The sequence below is a fragment of the Vipera ursinii genome (assembly GCF_947247035.1).
Source record: "Vipera ursinii genome assembly, chromosome: 3".
Lineage (NCBI taxonomy): Eukaryota > Metazoa > Chordata > Lepidosauria > Squamata > Viperidae > Vipera > Vipera ursinii.
The window spans coordinates 47,930,537-47,953,786 of record NC_139516.1 but is presented as its reverse complement, the minus strand read 5'-3'; the positions used below and the strand labels follow the sequence as shown (position 1 = coordinate 47,953,786).

The following is a 23,250-nucleotide window of genomic DNA, read 5'->3' as shown; positions in this document are numbered from 1 at the left end:
AAGGATCTGTAAAGAATTTACAAAATATGAATCAATCCTGGCTGCGTTTTCCTATTCCTGCCTTTGCAGCAACACTATTGGAGCTGCTGCAAAATAGTTGGTATCTGCATTTTCCCCCCCAATTCATAGTAACATTTTCACAGAAATGGAAGGATTAATACTTTTGCAGCTGGGTAGGTTCCCTTATATCCAGATTTTTTTCCCCCCATGATAAAATGAGAGCCAGGCAAACACATGCCACATGTATTAAAATGTATATGTGGGATAGAATTTCTAATAATTCATTTTTGATGTATGTGGCGAGGATGAAGGTTTCTGTTACTTCAGAAGCAGGGCATTGATTGAATCTCTCTTTCTTTCTCCCCTCCCCCTTTCTTTGTGTCTTTCTCTCTCTTTCTGAATTTTTAAGTCACTGGGAAAGAGCACAGATTAGTTCATGATTCCCTCCAGCTCCTGTTCTCTGTGGTGAATTTAAATTGTTCAATATACTGTTTTTTTTTAAAACAAACAAACCATATTTCTTGCTAAAGCAAGGAGAATGCACAATACCTTTCCCTGGACATGTGCCTTTTAAACAAAGTTTAACATTTATTATACATACTTGGATTTTTTTAAAAAAAACATATAGTTTATTGTTTTTTAGTAGCTGAATTCTAAAAATCAGAGCGAGCATCTTCAAAGATATTTTCCTTTTTTATTTTTCTCTGTTTATCATATATAAAGTTATATATTTTCTAAAATAAAAATAAGTATATCAGGATAGAAACTGGGAGACCATGAATTCTAGTTCTGCCTTGGTAAGCCACTTCTGAAAACCTTGCCAAGAAAACTGCAGGGACTAGTCCAGGAAGTTACCAGAAGTCAACACTGATTCAAAGGCACAAAAGCAAACAAATCCTATTCCAACTATTTTTGTGATGTGTTCAGTGTTGCTTCATCTGTTTGTTTTATTTATTAAAGAAAATATATTGTGAACTATAGGTAGGCCAGCTGCATATGTGCAATACTGTTAGAAATCAAGAAATTCTTAAAAATTCAGCACTTCAGCACAATATTCAGAAGTTGCTTATCTGGCTTGTACAGCTGTTGGAGGTAGACCAAACATGTGGCAAACATTTAGGATAAGAACACCTGCAGTTTATTTTTTGCTATTGGCACATGAGATAACTATCCTGTTTAATATCACCTGTTCCTTTCTGCTTTAGATTTTACTCGTCAGAAACATTTAATGGGGGAGAGGTGGGAAACTAAAGATCCAGATAGCTGAAACGGAACATTCTCAGCTTTATTGCTCTTAAATTACATCTTGTTCACTAATCATAATGTTGCTGCTATAAATTCAAAAGCTTGAATGAATCTCCCTTGAGCATTTTAACTATTGTTATCCCAGGATTGTTAGCTGACAGTAGCAGAAACCTTTCCTAGCCTGCTGACTTTTTAAAGTCATTTTTTTTTAATTTCATGTTGTAAACGACCAAAATGCCTTGCAGCACAATGTTCATTTGTGTCTGCTTTATTTTCTGCTTCAGTTGCTTTTTTTTAATTACTTATAATTGTTAACAGCTGCTTTCTGATATGTTGAGTTAGCTAGATGTCTGGTCTTGTATTTATCTGAAATAGATAAAGGTTTTAAATGAGTGTTAATTTCACAGGAACAAACCCCTCTGCCATCTTGGGAAGTGAGAAGTGTTAACCCCACTCATGACTGTGGAATTCTGTGTTCCTTTGTGACAATAGCTATATGGGTGCTGTATCCTGTCCCAAAACATCCTGATTAGAGGTAATTCTTTTAGAAAAAATGTGAAATAGATCTTGTTGATGTGGTCTGATAATTTCAATAGAGACCTGTCTTCAATTTGAACATGAGTCTGGAATATTTTACAACATTACCTTTACAATGGATCAAATTTTAGGTACTGTGTCATACATGTAGCTGCATCTGTATTTGACCATTATGGAGGTAGTCTACACTTCATACCCCTTCATAATTATAACATCTATCTTATTGTGATTTTGTGGCACCATATTATGGTGATTTTATCATGGTTTTATCTTAGTATTTTATCTTATATATTGTGTACAGAGAGAGAGAGAGACACAGACACACACACACAGAGACAGTTTTCCCAAAATAAGACTGGGTCTTATTATTATTATTTTGGCCTTCAAAAGAGGCACCAGGTCTTATTTTCAGGGGATGTCTTTTGTACTCACCTCCAGCACCAACAGCCCTGTCCAGCCGTTCCATTTCTTCTGTGGCTGAAGGAACAGCTTCATTCTGCAGCTGCATTCTGGCCTGCATTTTGCAGTCAGGCTTTTCCGGAAGGCCACTGCAGCCGAGTACCGAGCTATGGAATCCATAGCTCGGTTCTCGGCTGCAGTGGCTTTCCGGAAAGGCGTGTTACGGAGAAGTACAGACTTGGCTGCAGAAGACACCACAAAAGAAGTGGGCACGGCGAGGAGCAGCCTGGCTGCAAGGTAAGCACGTGCGGGATGCAGCTCCACACCCCCACCCCAGCTTGATTTTAGGTATGTGCCTCGCCCCAAAATGAGGGCTTGTTTTTGGGGTAGGGCTTATATTAGGCCCACCCCCAAAAATCAAGCTAGGGCTTATTTTCGGGGTAGGCCTTCCTTTTGGGGAAACATATATATGCTGATGTTTTATTAAAACTTACATTTGTGTTTCCATGTATATTGTGTTTTATTATTATTGGATATCAGTGATTGCCTGACCTCTGTAGATGCCATGTGCTAAATAAAAAAATACATGTAGCATTATGCTGATTAGATGAATACATTTCCCAATTTTAATATGGCCCTGTTGAGTTGAATTTAAAGTGCCTATAACCTATAAGCAGTCCTATAGTAGCATTAATATCACATTTCTTAGTAACCAGTCGTCATTTGGAGACTTATAAGATTTTGTACAGTTATGATGAGTATTCTGAAGAAGTTGATTAGTTTGTTATACAGATTGTGTTAGAATTTCAGAATGGGATTGATTGTGTGCTGCTAGAATAATTTGCAGTTAGCAATCTTTAATTTTATTTTCTATTTGCTCAAAGAAATAGATTACTCATTATAGAAACATTTTAAGGAATGTCCTGGAATCATATTAAGCTGGGAACATATAGTATGTAAATTCTTACCAAAATACAAGTTTTATTACTTTGATGGAATTTAAAAATGAAAATAGTCTAATAGGAGATTAAGTAGTTCTTATATAATATTGATATTTTTTCTGTGTCTAGTTTCATCTCAATCCACCTTAATATGTATTAAATGCTCATCCTGAAGATACTGCATTCATTTTATATAGCCTTTTTTAATCAAGCAATTGTTTCTAAATCATGATGAATAGTTTCTCTTTTACATGTGATATTTCCTGCAGTGCAAGTGTGCGAGGGGAAGCCAAAAATAACACTGTATGTGAATGGAGCCTTACTATCCATCACCAGGCTCCACAGAAGGCTCTGCATTTTTCTCTCTTTTTCCATAATAAAACAAAATTAAAATAATTGAGGCAAAGATTGCAGCAGTATCATTTTTGATCTCTAAAATAAAACTTTACAAAGCTGCAATAAGAGAAATAGTAAATTTGTATCAGTTGTTCAGATAAACTATATGTATATCATTTGTCAAAAGAAATTGATAGAATACAACAATAAAAAAAATCAGAATTTAAAAGAGGAAATTTTAAAAAAACCCTGAAGAAGTAAACAAAAAAAGAGGAAGATTATAAACACCAGAAAACAATGATCAAAAAAACTACCAAGGAAAAAAACAATTTCCACCAACACTGGCAAGGCAACTTACTAAACATAAACAGGGAGCAAACACCACACTCATTTTCACTGATGATATCATCTAGTGACGTCACGCAACGTATCGGGACTGTTTTGCCATTGCCGGCAGTGGGGTGGGCGTGGCTTCCATGTGACACTTCCTTGACACCCTTGCTCTAAAGTCTTAGTTTCTATTTAGGGGGCATGTTTTTTTGAATGAGTGCAGTGCTACACAGACAGAGTTTAAAAATATCTTCCATAGCTTTCTGTTTTTCAGTTATCAAAGCATTATGGTCCACAGGCCTTTCCCTTCTTTGTATTTGAGCTTCGGATGGCCCAAAACCTCCAATCCTTTCGCTGCGGCCTCAAAACACTCCTGTTCCACCAGGCTGACCTGGACTGACAGGCATTTTAATTAATTTATATTTAGAATTTTTATTTTAATTCTTTAATTTTAATTTATTGCACAGATGATTTCAATTTTATTTTTATCTTGATTTCTGTACTTATATGTTTTGTTGTTAGCCGCCCTGAGTCCTTCGGGAGATAGGGCGGGATATAAATCCCATCAATAAATAAATAAATAAATAAATTTGAAATACTAAGACAATTTGCACTGAGGATAGAATTTATATATTTTTCTATAAATTATATAGATTCTTATATATCTGGGATAATTGGCCATGAAATGCTAAGAAAGCATCATAGCAGCATTATTTCTGTTTTTTAAACTTCTAATGCTCTTCTGTGTGTTTTTCTTCTTTTTCATGAAGGTTAGCCGGAACAGCTTGGTAGGGGCCCATTTCCAGAGAGACGTGGATGATGCCAGAACTATGACAGGGACTGCAGTCTTGGCATTGAAGGGAGGTGATCAGTTATGGAACAGTCAAAGGAGGAAGTACCTGAAGTCAGGAAAGAAGAGGAGGAAAAGGAAGAGACAATGAGGGCAATAAGTGGAACCTCAGAGCCAAATGAAGGTCTAGATAATTCGGTACCATCTGCCAGGTATACAGGTAGGTTGAAAAAAGATATTAATGCCTTAGAGACACTTAAAGGAGCAATGGACATATGTTGAATACTTTTTTTCCAGTAATTTGTTCTCAGTGGGATGACAATTTCCTTATGATTATAACAATTTTTTTACAGACTTTAAATATTAATTCCTAGCTTTCAAATATATTAAGAAATTTTCCTTTATTTTTGATTTGCACACTTAGTGCGCTTTGGGTCCCTTAGATTTAGGACCCTGGAACCATGCCTTCTCTTTAGCCACACCTGCCCTCTGGAATGAGGTTGCCCCTGAGATTTGGATGCTCCCCACCCTGTTGTTATTCAGAAGGGCCTTGAAGACCTGACTTTTTGCCCAGGACCTTTGTGAGGGAGAATTAGGAGCTTCATCCTTCTCCTATCTGTCATTATTGAGAATGCTAACAGCACTACTCTGACAACTGAAAATGTAAATGTTCTGCAAGCTCTAGCAATAAAAATCAAGGACGATAGTGAAAAGAAGCAGGGCTAAAAGATTAAAATAATGACAACAGGTAAAATAACCTGCCTTGGAATTGATAATGAATTTATTGAAGTGATAAATCATTTATTTTTTTAGGATTGACTATTAATAGTAAAGGGACCATCAATAAAGAAATAGATTATAGACTAGCATTTAATAGAGTAGTAATGAAGGCCTTGGAAAAGACATTGTATGCTGAGATGTGTGTATAACTAGAAATATGAGAATTGTGAAGGTGAGGATCTTCTCCTTAACACTCTGTAGAAGAGAAAGTTGGACTTTAAAGAAGCCGGATAGAAAGTATGATGCTTTTGAAATTTGTTATTGGAGAATAGCATGGATAGCCAAGAAAGCAAATAAATAAATAAATACCATGAATAATGAAGAAAAATACCTTAATTTTCTCTTGCAACACTGATTGAAATCCTTGCAATTTGATCACAACACATAAACCATCTTAGATAGATAGGTAGGTAGGTAGATAGTCTGCTAAGTGAATCAGTACATATTGTTAGTATATAGACATCGTCTTTTACCTTTATAGTCAAAATTGAAAAAAATACTGGATGAAGTTCATATTATAAAATTATTTTGTACTTAAAAACAATCTGAATTTCTTATGCTACATTAACACATATCATTGCGCATTAGGATTTGAACATATATGGGTCAAAACATAAATAACAGCAAGCTTTCAACAAAAGTTGAAAAGAATATGATAGAGTAAATATGATTCTGAAATAAATAAATATTTTAGGCTAATGTCTGCCAAGCTTTGTTGCAAACCCATGTTCAAATTGCTGGACACAAAGATTGGGATTTTTCCCTTTGAGATAGTTGCTTCCAGATTTTGCATTATAGTATTTGCCATATAGTACCGGTAGTCATCAACTTACAACCACAGTTGAGCTTGGAATTTCGGTTATAAGTTAAGTTATCATGGACATTAAGTGAGCATAGTTGTTACGCAAATTGCATGATCATACATCTAAATACAGCTTATCCAATGGGGCAGTTTTTGCTGGAAAACAGCAAAACATGATCATGTAATTGTGGGAAAAAGCAGTGGGAGTGACTTGTGACCTCTTGCCAGCTTCCCATTGATTTTGCTTGTGGAAAGCTGGCAGGAAAGGTTTCAAATGATGATCAAGTGATTACAGGATGCTGCAACCATTATAAATGTGAGCCAGTTGCTAAGTGCCCAAATTGCAATCATGAGACCACAGGGATGCTGCAGTGGTTGCAACTTAGAGGGCTGGTCATAAATCCCCTTATTCAGCACTATTATAAGTTTGAATGATCACTGAATGAATGAGCACAATCAGATTTAGTAATTAACAATGCAAGGTAAATAAGCAAAGCAAAAAGGCCAGAGATTTGTACCAAAAATCGTACTTTATTGCAAAATTACAATGTAATACCTTCTTCATTCTGTTTCCGGATAGATCTTTCCCAGAGTTCGTCTCCTTCTCTGTTGGACCAACTCCAGATGGGCTGTGATGAAGCAAATTCAGGAAGTCTAAACATGGAATGCAGAGTCTGTGGTGACAAGGCATCAGGGTTTCATTATGGGGTGCATGCATGTGAAGGCTGTAAGGTAAGGATAACACAAATATTAGATATAACCTTATGAGAGGTAGACTGTGGGGTCCTTGGTGCTCTCTAAGGTTGGAGGTCTTCTTGCAGATGTTTCATTACCAAATTAGGTAACATCATCAGTGCTAAAAGAGAGGTTTATTCTTATTTTTATATACTAGTGGTTGCCCTGCCTGTGTTGGTGAGTGTGTGGTGGGGTTCCTTGATCAAGCTATTGTCTACTGTTAGCTTGTTTGGGTGTTAATCTCTGTTCTTATGGGCGTTGATTGTTGGGGAGGAGGTGTTTTGGGCTTTTTGATTGTCTCTTTTGAGTGGTATGTAGATGTTGTTTAACTCTATCTGCCCGTTGATGGCTAATTTATCTGAGTACCAAGCCTCCAGGAATTCTGTGGCATTTTTGATCTAGGATTGCTTACAATTTTCCAGTTGAAAATATGGTTGACTCTGTTCATGTGTTGTGAAATAAAGGAGTTTTCATCATATCTTCTGTCTGCTAGTTGGTGTTCACAGATATGCTGTGCCGATCTTCTACCTGTTTGTCCTACATAGTGGCTGTTATGGTCCTTACACTCTAGGTTGTAGACGACTCCTTTTTAAAAATCCTGAGTGTGCTAGTGTTTTGATTTACTTAGGATGTTTTGGAGGGTTTAGTTGGTTTGTGTGCTACGATGATGCCATATGGTCATAATAGTCTGTGGTGATTTCTGATATGTTTTTGCTGCATGGCAATGTTGTGCTTTATGCTTTTCGTAGCTTGTGTTGGTTGAGTTATGGTGCCTTGAATGGTCAGACACCTTTTGATAAAGCTACATGGATATCCATTTTGTTGAAAGACATTGTATAGTTTCCTTTTCCCCAATGTTCAAGGTTGCTGCACTGTGTTTGTGCTTGTCTAAATAGACAAGCTTTTTCTTGTGGGAGATTGAATTGTTACTTTGAACGTGGAGCACCTGGCTTGCGTGGGAAGTTTTTCCAACAGATTTGTGTTTCTCTTTTACCATCACTGCCTCTGCTTATGAGGATATCTAGGAAAGGGAGTGTGTTGTTATTTTCTTCTTGTGAATTTTATTCCTTTGAAGATGTTGTTGATAGTTTTGTATGTTTTTCTCTAGTTGGGTCTTTTTTATTATTAGCATTGATGATGTTGTCTAATTCAGTAATGAAACATCTGCAAGAAAACAACTGAGATAAGAGAGCACCAAGGAGGCCACAGTTCACCTCTGAGCAAGAAATATTCTCTAGGGAGGGAAAGATGGAACTAGAAAATGTGGAAGTCCTTTTTTTGTTGCTGCTGTTACTTTTCATTGAATCTCTCCTCTCCCTGGCTGTATGTGATAACTGAAGCAAGGCCTTTGTGTGCACAGAGATGGGAAGACTCACAGTTTCTCACGTTGGAAGAATGGGTGGTGCAGTTAATGGAAGTAGCTGAGATGGCAAAATTAACTACCTTGATTAAAGAAAAGATTTTGTCTAGCTTTGTTTCTACGTGGAAACCACTTTTGGACTCTTTCATAGAAACCAAACAAATACTAATTTTGGGATTTGACAACTAGAGTTTATGAGTATAGAAATATAATATTGAAGTTTAGATCAAATGGTTGATGTATATTTGTAACTGAATCAAAGAAAGTTGGAGTTCCCTTCTTTCTGTTTTTTTCTCCTTATTCCTTTTCATCTTCCTCTTCATTCTTTTTTTTGTGTTTATTTATTTTAATTATTTAGAGGATTTATATGGCTGCCCACTCTGGGCAGCTTAAAAGCAATAAAAACCCAAGATAAAAAGAATAAAAACAATAACATCCCATCCACCACCCACCACAGGAATAACAAGCAATCAAATGAGCCATTTGATGGGTTCCAACCCACTCTGGGCTCCCCAGGACCACTGGCAGAACCAGATCTTCAGAGCCTTGTGAAAGAGTGTCAAAGTGGGGATCAGTCTAATCTCTGCAGGAATGATGTTCCAAAGAGAGGGAGCCACCATGGAGGCCATTATTTTGGGTCCCACTAGACGTACCTCCTTAGGAGACCGAATCCGCAACATTCTATGCCTCTCTCTAGTGGGTTGGGTGCATGTCATCGGGAAGAGCAGTCCTTCAGATAACCTGGTTCCAAGCCACAAAGGGCTTTAAAGGTGACAGTCAGCAGCTTGAATTGCACTTGGAATTGCACTCAAAAATCTGCAGCCAATGCAACTCCTGCTGGGGAGGTGACACTTATGCACACCTGGGTCTGCACAAAACCATACAGGCCGCTGCATTCTGAACCGAACTGGAGCTTCTGGAAGCTTTTCACGTTGCAATAGTCAAGATGGGAAGTGAGATGGGCATGGGTTTATATTTTATTTTTTGAAGTATTTTTCTTCAAAGAAGAAGGCTGCAGGGCACCTATTAACAGATTTTGTTCCTCATGGTGAATGCTAATAGTGTCTACTGGTAAGCAGTAACAAAAAGATGAGACAGCAAGGATGTTGAGAAGTTGGGATTTGTTGATTACAAGTAAAGTCCATCTGGTGGTCACTTGTGAAACTGCATGCCTGCTTCTTTATTTTACATATTAAACTTATTTGTTTAGGCTTCCCCCCCTCCCCATCATTATTTTCTTCATGCATATTTTCATCTTAGAAGTTTTTTTTTGTAATATGTTTAAGATATCTACTTATTGCTGAAAATATTGTCCTAAGATTTAAGGTGATAGTAAACCTGGCACTTCTGAAAGGGCTATTAATATCAGAATGAAACATCTTTTTGTTTCCAACATCTGTCTTATCACATATCAACAGGGATTCTTTCGTCGAACGATCCGCATGAAGCTAGAGTATGAGAAATGTGAGCGGAACTGTAAAATTCAGAAGAAGAACCGAAACAAGTGCCAGTACTGCCGCTTTCAGAAATGCCTTTCACTAGGCATGTCACACAATGGTGAGATCTCCCTCCTCTTGCTCTGGATAGGGGTGAAGCATAGAGTTATAGTGAGATCAGTGGAATTATACATTTACTATAAGATAAAATTTAGTAAAGGGAATAAATTTGAGGAATACCTCTCTGGGTAGACTTCTGCTTTGAAAAAAGATATATTTAAGGCATGTGTACCCTGCATACTATTTTAAAATATTTTTTAAAAAAATTACAATAGCTAATAAATCATTATCAAACAAAATGGGTGGTAAAAATATCATTTGAGCCTAAAATAAAAATATGGTTTGTGCGTCCCAAAATATTAGCCCCTGAATTAGTACATTTGCATTTCAAATAACATTGGTTTCCCTATGAAATCTGTACAAAATTATTCTAAATAATTGTATGTCTTTGTTTCTTTTCTTAAAGCATTTTGAGAGCGTTCAGTATGTTTCTATGTGTTGATGCCTATGTTGCATTAAAAAAAACTAAATAAAAATCCTAGGGTATTTATATGAAGGCACACAGTGATTTTAATGCAGGCTCGTTGCACCACGCAAAGTTTGTATAGTCAGTGTCCGACAGGACAACTGTATGGGAATTCGGTGAATGCTGGCCCTTGTTCAAGGTTAGATGGCACTGCAGTAAAAGCTCGGCTTTTGACTTATGAAATGGTTAATCATACAGTAATCTACAGTATGTCCAAACGATACTGAATTGAAGACACATGAACTAACATTTGATCACCTGATCCCAACTGGTATATGGACTGACCAGAGGCAGAATGATTGCATTTGCTTTAGAGCAGTAGGTAGTAGTTTTCCTCCCAAGCTTGCCTGTGTGTAGCAATATGTCTGTACTGCTGTGCCATAAATTTGAAAATGCCTACTAACTCAGCCTTTCAGTGAGCACAAAAGAAGAATGGAAAGTTTCTTTCCACCAAAAAGACATGCCTTTACTTGCCTGGAGAAGGATATGCTACCTTGCACTCCTCATCAGCATTGTACTTGGGGAGGTAATTATCATTAACTGTGTCGCCCTGCATGCATTTACTTTTTTGTGGAATGCCCTTAGAAAGATATTGTTGTTTTTTGGATTAAAATGAATTCATTTAAAATGAAGCTTTGTCTGGGAGCAGGTGTGGGCATAGTAACTTGAACAGTAGATTAGAACCAGGTAACCTCAGTACAAATCCCACTCAACCTATAATGTTTATTTATGACCTTGAGCTAAAGTCTGTCTCGCAGCTGTTAACGATGATAAAATGAGGAACATTGTATGTATTTTTTTCTGAACTCTTTGAAGAAAAGGTGGAATATAAACTGAATAAAAACAGATCTATATTTTTCTATAAGAAAAAGAAAAACAAAAAGTTTTAAAAGATAACGATGGCAAGTTAATAAAAATAACTGTTCTTAACCTTTTCAGCTCAAGGTTTTTAAGCCTCCTGCTTTGTTTTGTTTCTTTAGCCATTCGTTTTGGCCGCATGCCAGAAGCTGAAAAAAGGAAGTTAGTGGCAGGACTGACAGCTACTGAAATCAGCTGCCAGAACCAGCAGGTGGCTGATCTGAAAGTCTTTTCTAAGCACATCTACAATGCCTACCTGAAAAATTTCAACATGACCAAAAAGAAAGCACGAGGCATCTTAACTGGAAAAGCCAGTAGCACCCCTGTGAGTACCTCAATTCCAGAGGTTTACATAGTGTATTAAGCAAGAAAGATATTCTTCCAAAAAAATTAGTATATACCCATATTTTAAAAAAATTGTTATTTTTTAAACTATGAGTATTATTTAAAAGATTTAGGTGAGATTGGTGTGCTATATTTATAGAGAATTAAATGAACTGCCAGCAATTTACATTCCAGTTAAAGCTATATATTAAACCTGCAATTAAAATTTTAATCAATAGAAATGGCCAACAAATATAACCCAACTTAATAGAAATCATATTTAGGTTTCAAAAGCTCCACAAAAAAACTTTGGAGTCCTATGAAAAATCCCAAGATACATGCTAATCAGACCCCTCATGGGAGGCTTTTCCACAGGGTAGAACATCCCATAAAGGCACTTCTGGGGCCCCACTCTTCTTACTTCCTGCCTATGGAAAACCCTAAGTCAGGGCTTTTCAACCTTTTCAGCCACTGTACCACTTTTAGGATATGGCAACATCCGAGTACCACCAGTCACCTAGCAAGGTGTCAAAAACTTGATTAAAAAAAGGAAAAAGTGATGAAGTACAAGTGGCACTTTTCCTCCTCTCCGAGGTTTTCATTGTTGTGAGCATTTCTGTTGAGGATTGGCAGCGGGGGTGGGGTAGGGGGTTTGGTTTTTATTCCCCCCGATCTGCTGGGTGGTTGAAGCAGGTTTTGGTCACTTCACATGACCCTGGGACACTGTGACTGTCTTAAATCTGAATCAGTTGCCAAGCATCTGAATGTAAATCACAAGACCCCTGGAGATGCTGCAACATTCCAGCTGATCGGTGCTTCTTCTGGGCTCAGAAGCGCCAGGATCAGTGCCGAGCTCCAGCTGGATCCTGGCGCTTCCACTGAGCCCTGACAACCCTGCAGCTCCAGCCGTCTCGCTCAGGCTTGTGCGGTGCTGCCACCGGCCCAGCTCATTCCCTTCCCCCACTACTACTTTTCTAGGATGGTCGCATACCACCTGCCAGGTGCCAATGTACCACAGGTGGTACCCGTACCACTGCTTGAAAAGCCCTGCCCTAAGTATTCCCACCAGGGATGACTGCACAGGATAGACTGGTTTTACTGTTGTCTTTTTTGAGCTTTAATGAAGACATAAATTGAACCTTAGTATTATTATATTTATATAGTTCCATATTTTCATATACAATAAAAAATAATGATGTATTTCAACCTGGTTTGACTAAGCTACGCTTAACTGAAGAATCTGGTTCTCTGTACATTGTCACACTCTGCCTCTATGGCAAGGTTTCTCATTACCAAATCCTAACTTTATACGTTGTTCTTCATAGCCTTTTGTGATTCATGACATGGATACCCTGTGGCAAGCTGAAAAGGGTCTGGTGTGGAAACAACTGATAAATGGGATGCCGCCATACAAGGAGATTGGTGTTCATGTTTTTTACCGCTGCCAGTGTACATCAGTCGAGACTGTGCGGGAGCTGACTGAATTTGCCAAGAGCATTCCTAGCTTCATCAGCCTCTACCTTAATGATCAAGTAACTCTCTTGAAATATGGGGTGCATGAGGCCATCTTTGCTATGCTTGCCTCTATCATGAATAAGGATGGACTCCTGGTGGCCAATGGCAATGCTTTTGTGACACGTGAGTTCTTGCGCAGCTTGCGCAAGCCTTTCAGTGAAATCATGGAGCCCAAATTTGAATTTGCTGTGAAGTTCAATGCCCTGGAGTTAGATGACAGTGACTTGTCTCTGTTTGTAGCTGCCATCATCTTGTGTGGAGGTGAGAGATTAAAAAAAAACATTGAGCAATGGGGAGAGGTAATTCATTTTTAGCAAGAGATCAGATTCAGAGCACTTGATAAATCATTCCCCTGTCACTTTATGTCACAATATTGGGTAACAGTTTCACAGTGTATAATTTAAATTAATGTCAAAAATCTATTAGATACCTTTCAAAACTTTCCTGCTATTAATAATGAGAGTAATATATGTGTGGATATAAAATCAATTTAATATCAATGATACTAAAACTAACTGTATAATAAGCTGAGTAAAAATATTATCAAGCAATTTCATTCAGTACTAATCAAATCTTTATTACAGTCATAAACCAGGATATATTTACTACTACATTTATTTGTTAGATCCTGCGCTTCCTACAGAACTTCAAAGCATCATATATAACATTTTCTCCTCAAGTTTTTCCATACAATAACATGCTAGCAAAATTGGCTGAGATGGCCCAAATAGCCAACTGAATTTTCATCACTGAGGATGAATCTAGGACTTCCTACTCCTAATAAGTACTTTAGTCACCACATACTCTGACAGTATGTTAATGTTATTATTTTAAAGATCAGTAGTAAAAGTTAAGACTCAGTTGAAAAGCAAGAAGGCATGTATTGCTACTGAGTGAAATTAATATAGTGTAGTCCAGTCATTTAATTCTTGTAAATTTTGGCTCTTATTCTATTGCTATAACCAGACTTCAGTAACTGAACTAAGACTCCTTAAGCTTCTCTGTCACTTTTGTGAATTAATAAAATTAGGAAAAAAACCCCATAATGATGGGGGGTGAGGTGTTACCCCCCGTCGATAGGGCTCACAACTTGGGCGTTCTCCTGGACTCACGGCTCAGTTTTGAAGACCATATAGGAGCCGTGACCAGGGGGGCCTTTGCCCAGGTTCGCCTGGTGCGCCAGTTGCAGCCCTATCTGGACCGAGATGCCCTGCGCACAGTCACTCATGCGCTCGTGACCTCCCGATTGGACTACTGCAATGCTCTCTACATGGGGCTGCCCTTGGGGACCACCCGGAGGCTTCACCTGGTGCAGAATGCAGCCGCGCAGGTTGTGATGGGGGTTTCCTGATACTCCCATGTAACACCTCTGCTCCGTGAACTGCATTGGCTTCCGGTTGCCCTCCGGGTGAGATTCAAGGTGCTGGTGATGACCTATAAAGCCCTAAATGGCTTGGGTCCGGGATATCTGAGGGAACACCTGCTGCCGGCATCAAGCTCCCTTCGTCCTGTGTGCTCCCACAGGGAGGGTCTTCTCAGGGTACCACCGGTAAAAGATTGCCGGCGGACAATACCCAGGGGGAGGGCCTTCTCTGTGGGTGCGCCTGCCCTTTGGAATCAGCTGCCTGTAGAGCTTAGGACTGCCCCTGACCTTTGCTCATTCCGCTGGGACCTGAAGACCTGGCTCTTTGAGCTCTCTGGCCTGGTCTGAGCATATTAATTGGGATTTTAACTGTTTTTTAACTGGGGTTTTATTGCAAGGTCTATATAATTCTTTTTAATTGATTTTAAGTTTTGTAATTGTATCTGTTTTTTAAAAAATCTTGTGAACCGCCCTGAGTCCTCCGGGAGAAGGGCGGTATATAAATTGAATGAATGAATGAATGAATGAATGAATGAATGAATGAATGAATGAATGAATGAATGAATAAATAAATAAATAAATAAATAAATTTCACTGGTGTTCTTATATATATAATGAATTGGTATAATTTGGAAAAGTTTGTTAATTGTAAGAATGAGTATAGCTATAAGTATAGAAGAAAATTATCTGGGGAGAAAACTCTGTTCCCATCATCTTCAATCAGCTAAGCCAGTAGTAAGAAATAATGAGAACTGAAGTCTAAAAATTTGAAAGGTGTCAGATTGCTGATCTTTAAAGGAAATGATAGTTTTGGACGTTCTTGCTTATAGAAAAAGAATTTTACTGTCAAGCAACCTGTTTGTAATGTTGATAAAAATAATCTTAAAAGAGAAACTTCCATACAAGAAGGCAAGCCTAAGATGATTTTTTAAAAATTTTTAAATATTTATTTCTCCCTGAAGAAGTAATGGGTGGAGCACACAGTCATGCTTTTGTGTTTTGTTATTTTGCTTGAAATTGGTTTTGTTCTCAAATCTTGCTGCTTTTCCTAATTTTTCTGCCATCTTTTATATTCAGCAGCATTATGATTTGGCCCTGAAGTTATAGATATGTTAAAGTCTAGGAGAGGATGTTTCATATTAGTTAATGTTCCTCCTAAGCATGATACTGTGGAACAAGCTAGCCTGACATTTATTTTGTAAATATTCCTGAGAAAAATAAATGTAGAAATTTTGAAAAAACTAAATTACAAAGTCAAATGCTTTATAAATAACTTGGTGTATTTCTTTTCTTGTAGACCGCCCTGGCCTAATGAATGTTAAACAAGTGGAGGCGATACAAGACAATATTCTCCAAGCTCTTGAGTTCCATCTACAAGCTAATCACCCAGACATTCAATACCTCTTTCCTAAGTTGCTGCAAAAAATGGCTGACTTGAGACAGTTAGTGACTGAGCATGCACAGTTGATGCAGAAGATCAAAAAGACAGAGACAGAGACTTCTCTGCATCCTCTCTTACAGGAAATCTACAAGGACATGTATTGAGGAACTTATATTTATCAAATAGGTGAAAGCCATGGAATCCAGCAAATGCTTGTATATCAGCAAAGAAATCCCTGCGTCTTCCATTTCTTTACTAGAATTACTTTACTAGATGATTGGTCTATGCCAGGGGTAGGCAACATTGGGTCTTTTATGACTCGTGGACTTCAACTCCCAGAATTCCTGAGCCAGCATGGCTCAGCTTGGAAACCTCTCCCTTTCCCCTCAGCATGGCTGGCTCAGGAATTCTGGGAGTTGAAGTCCACGAATCATAAAAGAGCCAAGGTTGCCTACCCTTGCTCTATGCTGTATATGGTGGCTTACAGTAGAAAATTTGAAATTTACCACTTGGTATAGACCAGAGGGCTTCCGTTAACATACACTAAATGAAACTTAATTTGTTGCTACAGTTCAGCTCTTAGCCCTATTCCAGAGCTGCTGAGGTATTTACTCACACCCTGTAAATGTACTTGAATTGTTATATTAGATAACATGAATTGTGCCCAGATTATTATAGCAAGTAGTACCTTTAATTGACAGGTACAAAAATAGCACTTCCATCACAATCCTTACATATTATTTTTATATTTCAACAATTTTGGCTGGCCCTAAGAGTAAATTATAGGATATTACAAGGAAATTATATGAATACAGGTAGTCCTCAACTTACAATAGCTCATTTAGTGAGCGTTCAAGACGATGGCACTGAAAAAAGTGACTTATGGCTCTTTTTCACAGTTACAACCCATCCACCATCCCCGTGATCATGTGATCAAAATTTAGGTGTTTTTGGTTCATAATGATGAGCACTGCTGTGTCCCAGGGTCATGTGATCATCTATTATGACCTTCTGACAAGCAAAATGAGGACCCAGATTGTTGGGGGCAATTAAGCTGACTTTGTAATAATGCCGCTTGGGGTGTGTGTGTAAAAGCCCTAATAAGCAGGCATATACATAGAATGAAGGCTACTGCTAAGCTTGTAAGCCGCCCTGAGTCTTCGGAGAAGGGCGGGATATAAATGGAATTAAAAATAAAAAAAAATAAAAATCAATCTGGAAGCCCAATTCACTTAACAACCGGGTTACTAACTTATGAACTGCAGTGATTCACTTAACAACTGTGGCAAGAAAGGTCGTAAAATGGGGCAAAACTCACTTAACAAATGTCTCACTTAACAACAGATATTGTGGGCTCAGTTGTGTTATAGGTCAAGGACTAACTATATTAATTTCCCAAAGAAATATCCAAGGGTAGCATGATGAGCATGAACACTCCTTGCAGAAATTCTTTTAACTGGAAAGGCTTTTGGTTTTCAGACTCAGTGCACAAAAATAGACGTGTGTTCTGGCTGAAAGGCTTGTCCCTCCACATGGGTTTTTTCATGCCTCTGCTCATTCTATACTGCAGGTTGTTGAAGCTCTTCATGAATTAGTATAGTGCTTGCTTATTTACTTAGAAAAGTGGGCTTCCCTCCTCCTGTTCAGATACTTGACCAGTAATGAGCTGGGTCTGAAAAAGAGTGGGAATGGCATTTTCTCTTGGATAATAGCTGCCAGAACATGTTTGCATCCTTCATTTCAGCTAAGGTAGCTTTAATGTTGTCTAAAGTTTGAGAAAAAAGAATCATCCTGATCACCTGAATATTTCACTTTTGGGGAAGGGAGAATACAGTGTAAGAAAGATTTTAAAAGGCAGCAGACAGATTCCTGTGAAATCAGGGTGATTTACGGATGGTAAATAAAGTCAATAGTATTTTATTTTGTGATCTGTGATGCAGCTTCTTATCATGTCCTTTCCAGGAGGAGGATTCCTAATAACTGCAGTTGTGTCTTTCCCACAAGCACAAACACCATCCGACCTTTCTTAACCAGTAATTACAGGTTATCCTTGACATACGATCATAATTGGGATCAGAATTTCCATTGCTAAGTAAGGCAGTTGTTAAGTGAGTCATTAAGTCAGGGGTGTCAAACTGCTGGCCCACAGGCCAGATGCGTCATCCCAAAACTGTGCCCACCCCATTGCTGGCAATGGAGAAAAAGCTCCGATACGTCACGTGACATCACGTCACATCACGAGTTTGACATGTCTGTGTTGTGATTTTACAACCTTTTTGCCATAGTTAAGTGAATCATTGCAGTCAGTAAATGAATCACGCAGTCATTAAATGAATCTGGCTTCACTCATTGATTTTGTTTGTTGGAAGCTGGCTGCGAAGGTTGCAAATGGCTACCACATGACCCTGGCACAAGGTGGCCAAGTGCCCAAATTTTGGTTGCCAAGGGCCCAAATTTTGATCACGTGACCATGGGAATGCTGTAACCGTCATAACTGCAAGGTCTGGTCATAAGTTATTTCTTCAGTGCCATTTTAACTTAAAATGGTCACTAAAGGAATTGTTGTAAGTCAAGGATAACTTAATTGTTTTATGGTAACTTTTCCATGTTCAGAAAACACTTAACAATTCGATGGTCTTATCAAAGATTCACAACAATTTAATATTTCCCAAGCATTTGAATTGGATTACAATTTTGGCTCCTTTTTCTTTCATGATTGTTTCTGCTTTATTCCATAGGTGTGCCAGACAATTTTTGTTAATATAAATTATCACCATAGGTCTTCTTTACTACAGAAGATTCTTGAGTGTAAGGACTTTATTGTCATATTGATGTGCCAGTAATAAGGAGTAATTATGCCTACACCATGTTGATTTAATGTGGAGTTTGTTAGACTTCTTGCAAAATAGATCAGCATGGTGGTTGAATGTGGCATTAAGAGCATTATCATGTAATTTTGGTAATGTTTTTCTTGCTACATTGTTAAGTGGATTCTTAACTTTCAGAGAAGAAAAATTACTAAAAAAAGAACCGGGAATACCAAAAATAGTATATCTACACATGTATACAGCAACAGAATTTTAGATGATGCAAAAATTACTTAAATTGGCCGGTTATCCTGACATTTCAGCTCAAATCATGTAGATTTTCTGCTTGTTCTACATCGTACTTCAGTTTTTCATTTCTAGATTTAGGTATAGAAATTGACAAAGAACTTTAAGTCTTAATTCATGACACTAATAACTAACAATATTTTCAAACTGACTTCTTTAAAAGTACCACCATTTTTTTGGGGGGGAGGGGGAAATGAAGCAGTGTTTAGCAAGAGCTTTACATGGAGGAAGCCTCCAGTTCACAAAACCAGTTAAAAGAACCATGAGGTGAGTGATAAGAAAGTTTCCTCCTATGCCTATGTGTGTGCGTGCGCGCGCATTAGTCAAAAAGCAGTTTGACCTTGTACAAATTAGCTTTATATGCTTTATGCTTTTAGCTATCCAAGAAGGAAAATACTAAACAATTGGTCTGTCTTTCTGAGACACAAATAGCAGAAAGAAAAGATACACTTTAGGCAACCTGTACTCTTGCTTTAGCAAAATACCATTTTTAGGCTAGATTAGAACAACGTAAGGTTACCATTTAGAGATGAGGACTAATTTGCAAATAAGCATGTACTTTAGTGAAGGAATCCCAAATTCTGTTTACAGGTAGGACTTGGGGAAGACATCTGAAATCCTGGAATACTACTATCAGGAATCACTGTAAGCAGTACTGAGATAGGGCAACTTTCTATTTTGCCTCATTAGTTTTATATTTAGCTGTCTTAGCCAATTAATATTCCATTGTGACTCAGTAGACCCAGAGCTTGGGTATCTTTTTTAAAGAAATAAATGCTTTTTTTTTAAAGTGATCTCCAAACTGAAATAATTGAATGGAAATTTGAATTGGGCAGCCATGTTGCTTAAATTTTATTATAATCTAGGTGATTTACTACCAATTTTTAAACAAAAACCAGAATGAATTTTGCAAGTGGTAGATACTCTTCAAGCCAAAGCATATTTTTTGGCATTAGGCTTATGTTTAACAACTTGCCTAATAGATGCATCCAGTTACGATTTATGAGTAGGTTGATGAAGCTATTGGAAAATGGATCAATAATTTTCTCTGCTTCTTTATGTCTGTGATTGCAGAAAGTATTCTCCTTCGTTGGTAGTATCTTTCTTGCTAGAAATCCCATTTTTTTAAAATATTGGTCCTTTCTTTGACAGCCACCTTACAAATCCAGACAACTAGACTTGTAGGAGACAGGTAAAACATCTTTTACTGGTGATAATGCTTTAAAATATTTAAGGGACCGTATACACATCTATGCAGAAATAAATTATTTGGAGATTGTTTTGCAGTCATAATATTCCTCAGTTACCTTTTCTGCTTCAAACATTTTTTCCATGTGTTCCAATTTCAGACTGCCAATACTATAGTTGCAAATCCTGCGCTGTTTTTCTATAGTAATTGAACCCATAGTAGTTAAATAATCTTTTGTGACCTTCATGCATAGGCTAGTTCAATTAATCATTTTGACATGATAACTAGCCAGAATGATGTTTTTCTTGCTAACTTAGAGGAAGCAAGGTGTTTCTCCCTTCTTCCAACTCAGCACAGATGTACAGCATGTGCTTTTGCTGTATCTCTATTTCCAGAATGAAATAAGTGGCAAGTTCTACCTCTACAATGCAAGAGTGATGTGAAATGTATTTTATTATGAGAATTCATGCTTTAGGAGCCACCGGTGAGGAAATCACTAAAAAAATGGCTTGTGATTTTTTTATATTTCAGTATCTGCCTTAGACCTTCATTTTAGCCTGTTACTGAAGGCCTGTTTGCCCACATCTTGCTGTTCCTCAGGAGATGCTGGACAAATATTTGCAGCACTAGAAAAGTATGCACTTTTCTTTTTTCTTTCTTTTCTTTTTTTGCTGAGAGTGTAATGTCAGAACAATGTAGCAATCCTCAAACTGAAATGTATATTTTTGCTAGAAGTTCAAATTTCAGATGTTTTAAAACAAATAGGGACTGACAACATAAAAGATAGAAATAAATATTTAAGAAATGATTACAATGTAGCTCTTCTTTTACCTATTCTATCCTTAGCTTCCCTGAGGACCTAGATTTATTTTTTCTGTTCACAAATTTCACAAAAATGCTGAATGATATATCTTAGTCACAATGTATGCATTTCTTTAAATAATGGTAAAATCTTTTTAGGGCAAAATAGATTTCTGGTCCTTGGGTTCTTCAGTTTGTTTTCCTCTGAATGTGAATATTTTTTTAAAAAAATTACTGTATTTAAAATGAAATAGAAGCATACTGAAACACAAAAGCCAATTTAAGATATACTTTTGGAAGTACAACTATAAAATGATTAATTTTGTCTCTAGCATTAATTTAGACTTTCAGGTGTAAAATAGATCACATAATGTTTTCCTGTATGCAGATACTGTGAAGTGCCATTAGTTTCAGAGTCTTATGTTTATACACATAGATCAATTTGCATATATAAACCCACAAGAGACTGTCAGTGTGACATGCTGTTAATCCAAACAATTACTGTTTGTGGGGACTTTGTTCATTTCAGTATATATAACCTTAGGCCAAACCGACTACAATTTGAGCTTATACATAAGAGCTGATAGGTAGGATGCTGACACAAAATTCCAAAAAATACATGTACAAATGATATCTCATTGAGCATAGTGGGTTATATTTCTGAGAAAAGATATATGGGATTTCAGTACATGTTTCTACATAGTTGTGCAGGTTAGTTCATGTTGAAGCCTTTAAAAATAGTGCTTCATACATGTAAAATACTTAAGTTTTCATTTATTAAGGCTAACTTGGCAGCGGATCTTTATCTAATTGGATAAATGGCCTTATGGTAACTATTCAATCCCCTTCTAGCTTAAGCAGTTGTTAGAGATTGCTTTATGAAATCCATTGCTCCCAATGCATGAAAATGCTTGTTACATAAGTTAAATTAACTGCTAAGAATGTCCAGGACTCCTGTGTTGTTTAACTATGCTCCTTTTTAAATTTTGAATTTGGATTCAAGCTGTTTCACATAATATCAAAGACATACATAATATTGCTACCTCATTTTCCCACATTGTATAATCTGATGTTGAAATATACAGTGATCTATTTGTATATACTATGAACTGAAAATATGCCTTGGCTCTAATGGGAGCTGTTCGCAAGTTCTGAAACATGAGGAAAATATTTAAAGAAGCATGAGGAGAAAAAAACACACCAACAAATGGAGAAAGGTAATACTTTAGCTTATTGGTGAGTAAGGAAAGGAAGAGTCCATGCAGATTTTACTCTGCTAGGCATTGCCAACAATAGGGGGTAGTGCTCATCTCCATTTCAAGGCCATGCTGTCCAAAGACATGTCTATGGTCATATGGCCAGCATGACATCAGGGAAAGCTGTTTCCTCTCTACCAAAGCAGTACTTTTCTATCATCTTGAATTTGCTTGCTTTCAAACTGGACAGGAGTCAGGCAAAGACAGGTGCTCACACCTGTCATGCAACTCAAGTCCTGAGCCCAGGCTGTCGGCCTGCCAGGCAAAAAGCCTAGCGTCTTAACCACTGAGCCATTGCGCTGCCTTTTTTTGGTGAATAGAGTAACCCGTATCCAGTTAAAATAGACTTTTATGCAAAGAACCCAAGCACATTCTGATTTAATAGGGGATATAATTAATGTATTAAGATATATATTAAAAAGAAACTGCATGGTTAATTTCCTACATTCCCACTCTCATCTCATAATGAATTATTCAAAACAGTGCCTATAAAGTCCGTGAAAAGTAATGGTAGCAAGAGAAAAAAATGATACGACCAAATGTTTCCATTAAGTTTACATGTATCCACCTATTGGTATGAATGCCTTTCATTATTTTTCAGTAGGCTGGGGAAAAATGAATAGTACGTGTGGTCTACTATTTGCGCAGTCTAAGGAACAAGCTGACTGATTTTCAGTGGAACAACTCAAATCTGATGAGCAACTTTTGCACTCTTGTTGATTGGCTAGAGAAGGAACTGACTGGTTGATGCTATTTCTTGTTTTCACCAGAATTGTCAGAAGTGAAGGGCATCTGTATGACTAGTTTGCAAAAGCTTTGAAATAATTTGGGAAGGGACACAGTACCATATAGAAGTGTGCTAATTATTCAGGATGTGTTCTCCTCTTAAGGATGATTATTTTAATTATGAGCCATTGTATACAGTTGCAAGAAAAAGTATGTGAACCCTTTGGGATTACGTGGAGTTTTGCATGAATTGGCCATAAAATGCGCTCTAAACGTCATGTAAGTCACAACAACAGAAAAACACAGTCTGCTTAAAATAATACTACACAAACATTAGCTGTTGTAATGTTTTAATTGAACATAAGATGGAAACATTCACAGTGCAGGGTGGAAAAAGTATGTGAACCTTTGGACTTAATAACTTGGTTGACCCCCCTTTGGCAGCAA

General features: G+C 37.4%; 1 protein-coding gene across 1 annotated transcript in view; it reads left to right on the top strand.

Moving 5' to 3' along the window:
* PPARD (peroxisome proliferator activated receptor delta) overlaps positions 1 to 20,828 on the top strand; it is a 49,992-nt gene extending 29,164 nt beyond the window's left edge. Inside the window, exons 5-11 of the mRNA XM_083359287.1 lie at positions 1,653 to 1,780; positions 4,559 to 4,798; positions 6,741 to 6,892; positions 9,674 to 9,812; positions 11,258 to 11,460; positions 12,785 to 13,235; positions 15,635 to 20,828. Coding sequence (XP_083215413.1) covers positions 4,663 to 4,798; positions 6,741 to 6,892; positions 9,674 to 9,812; positions 11,258 to 11,460; positions 12,785 to 13,235; positions 15,635 to 15,882 — 1,329 coding nt within the window. The 5' untranslated portion in view covers positions 1,653 to 1,780; positions 4,559 to 4,662 and the 3' untranslated portion in view covers positions 15,883 to 20,828. The remainder of the gene's footprint in view (positions 1 to 1,652; positions 1,781 to 4,558; positions 4,799 to 6,740; positions 6,893 to 9,673; positions 9,813 to 11,257; positions 11,461 to 12,784; positions 13,236 to 15,634) is intronic.
* The last annotated feature ends 2,422 nt before the right edge of the window (positions 20,829 to 23,250 follow it).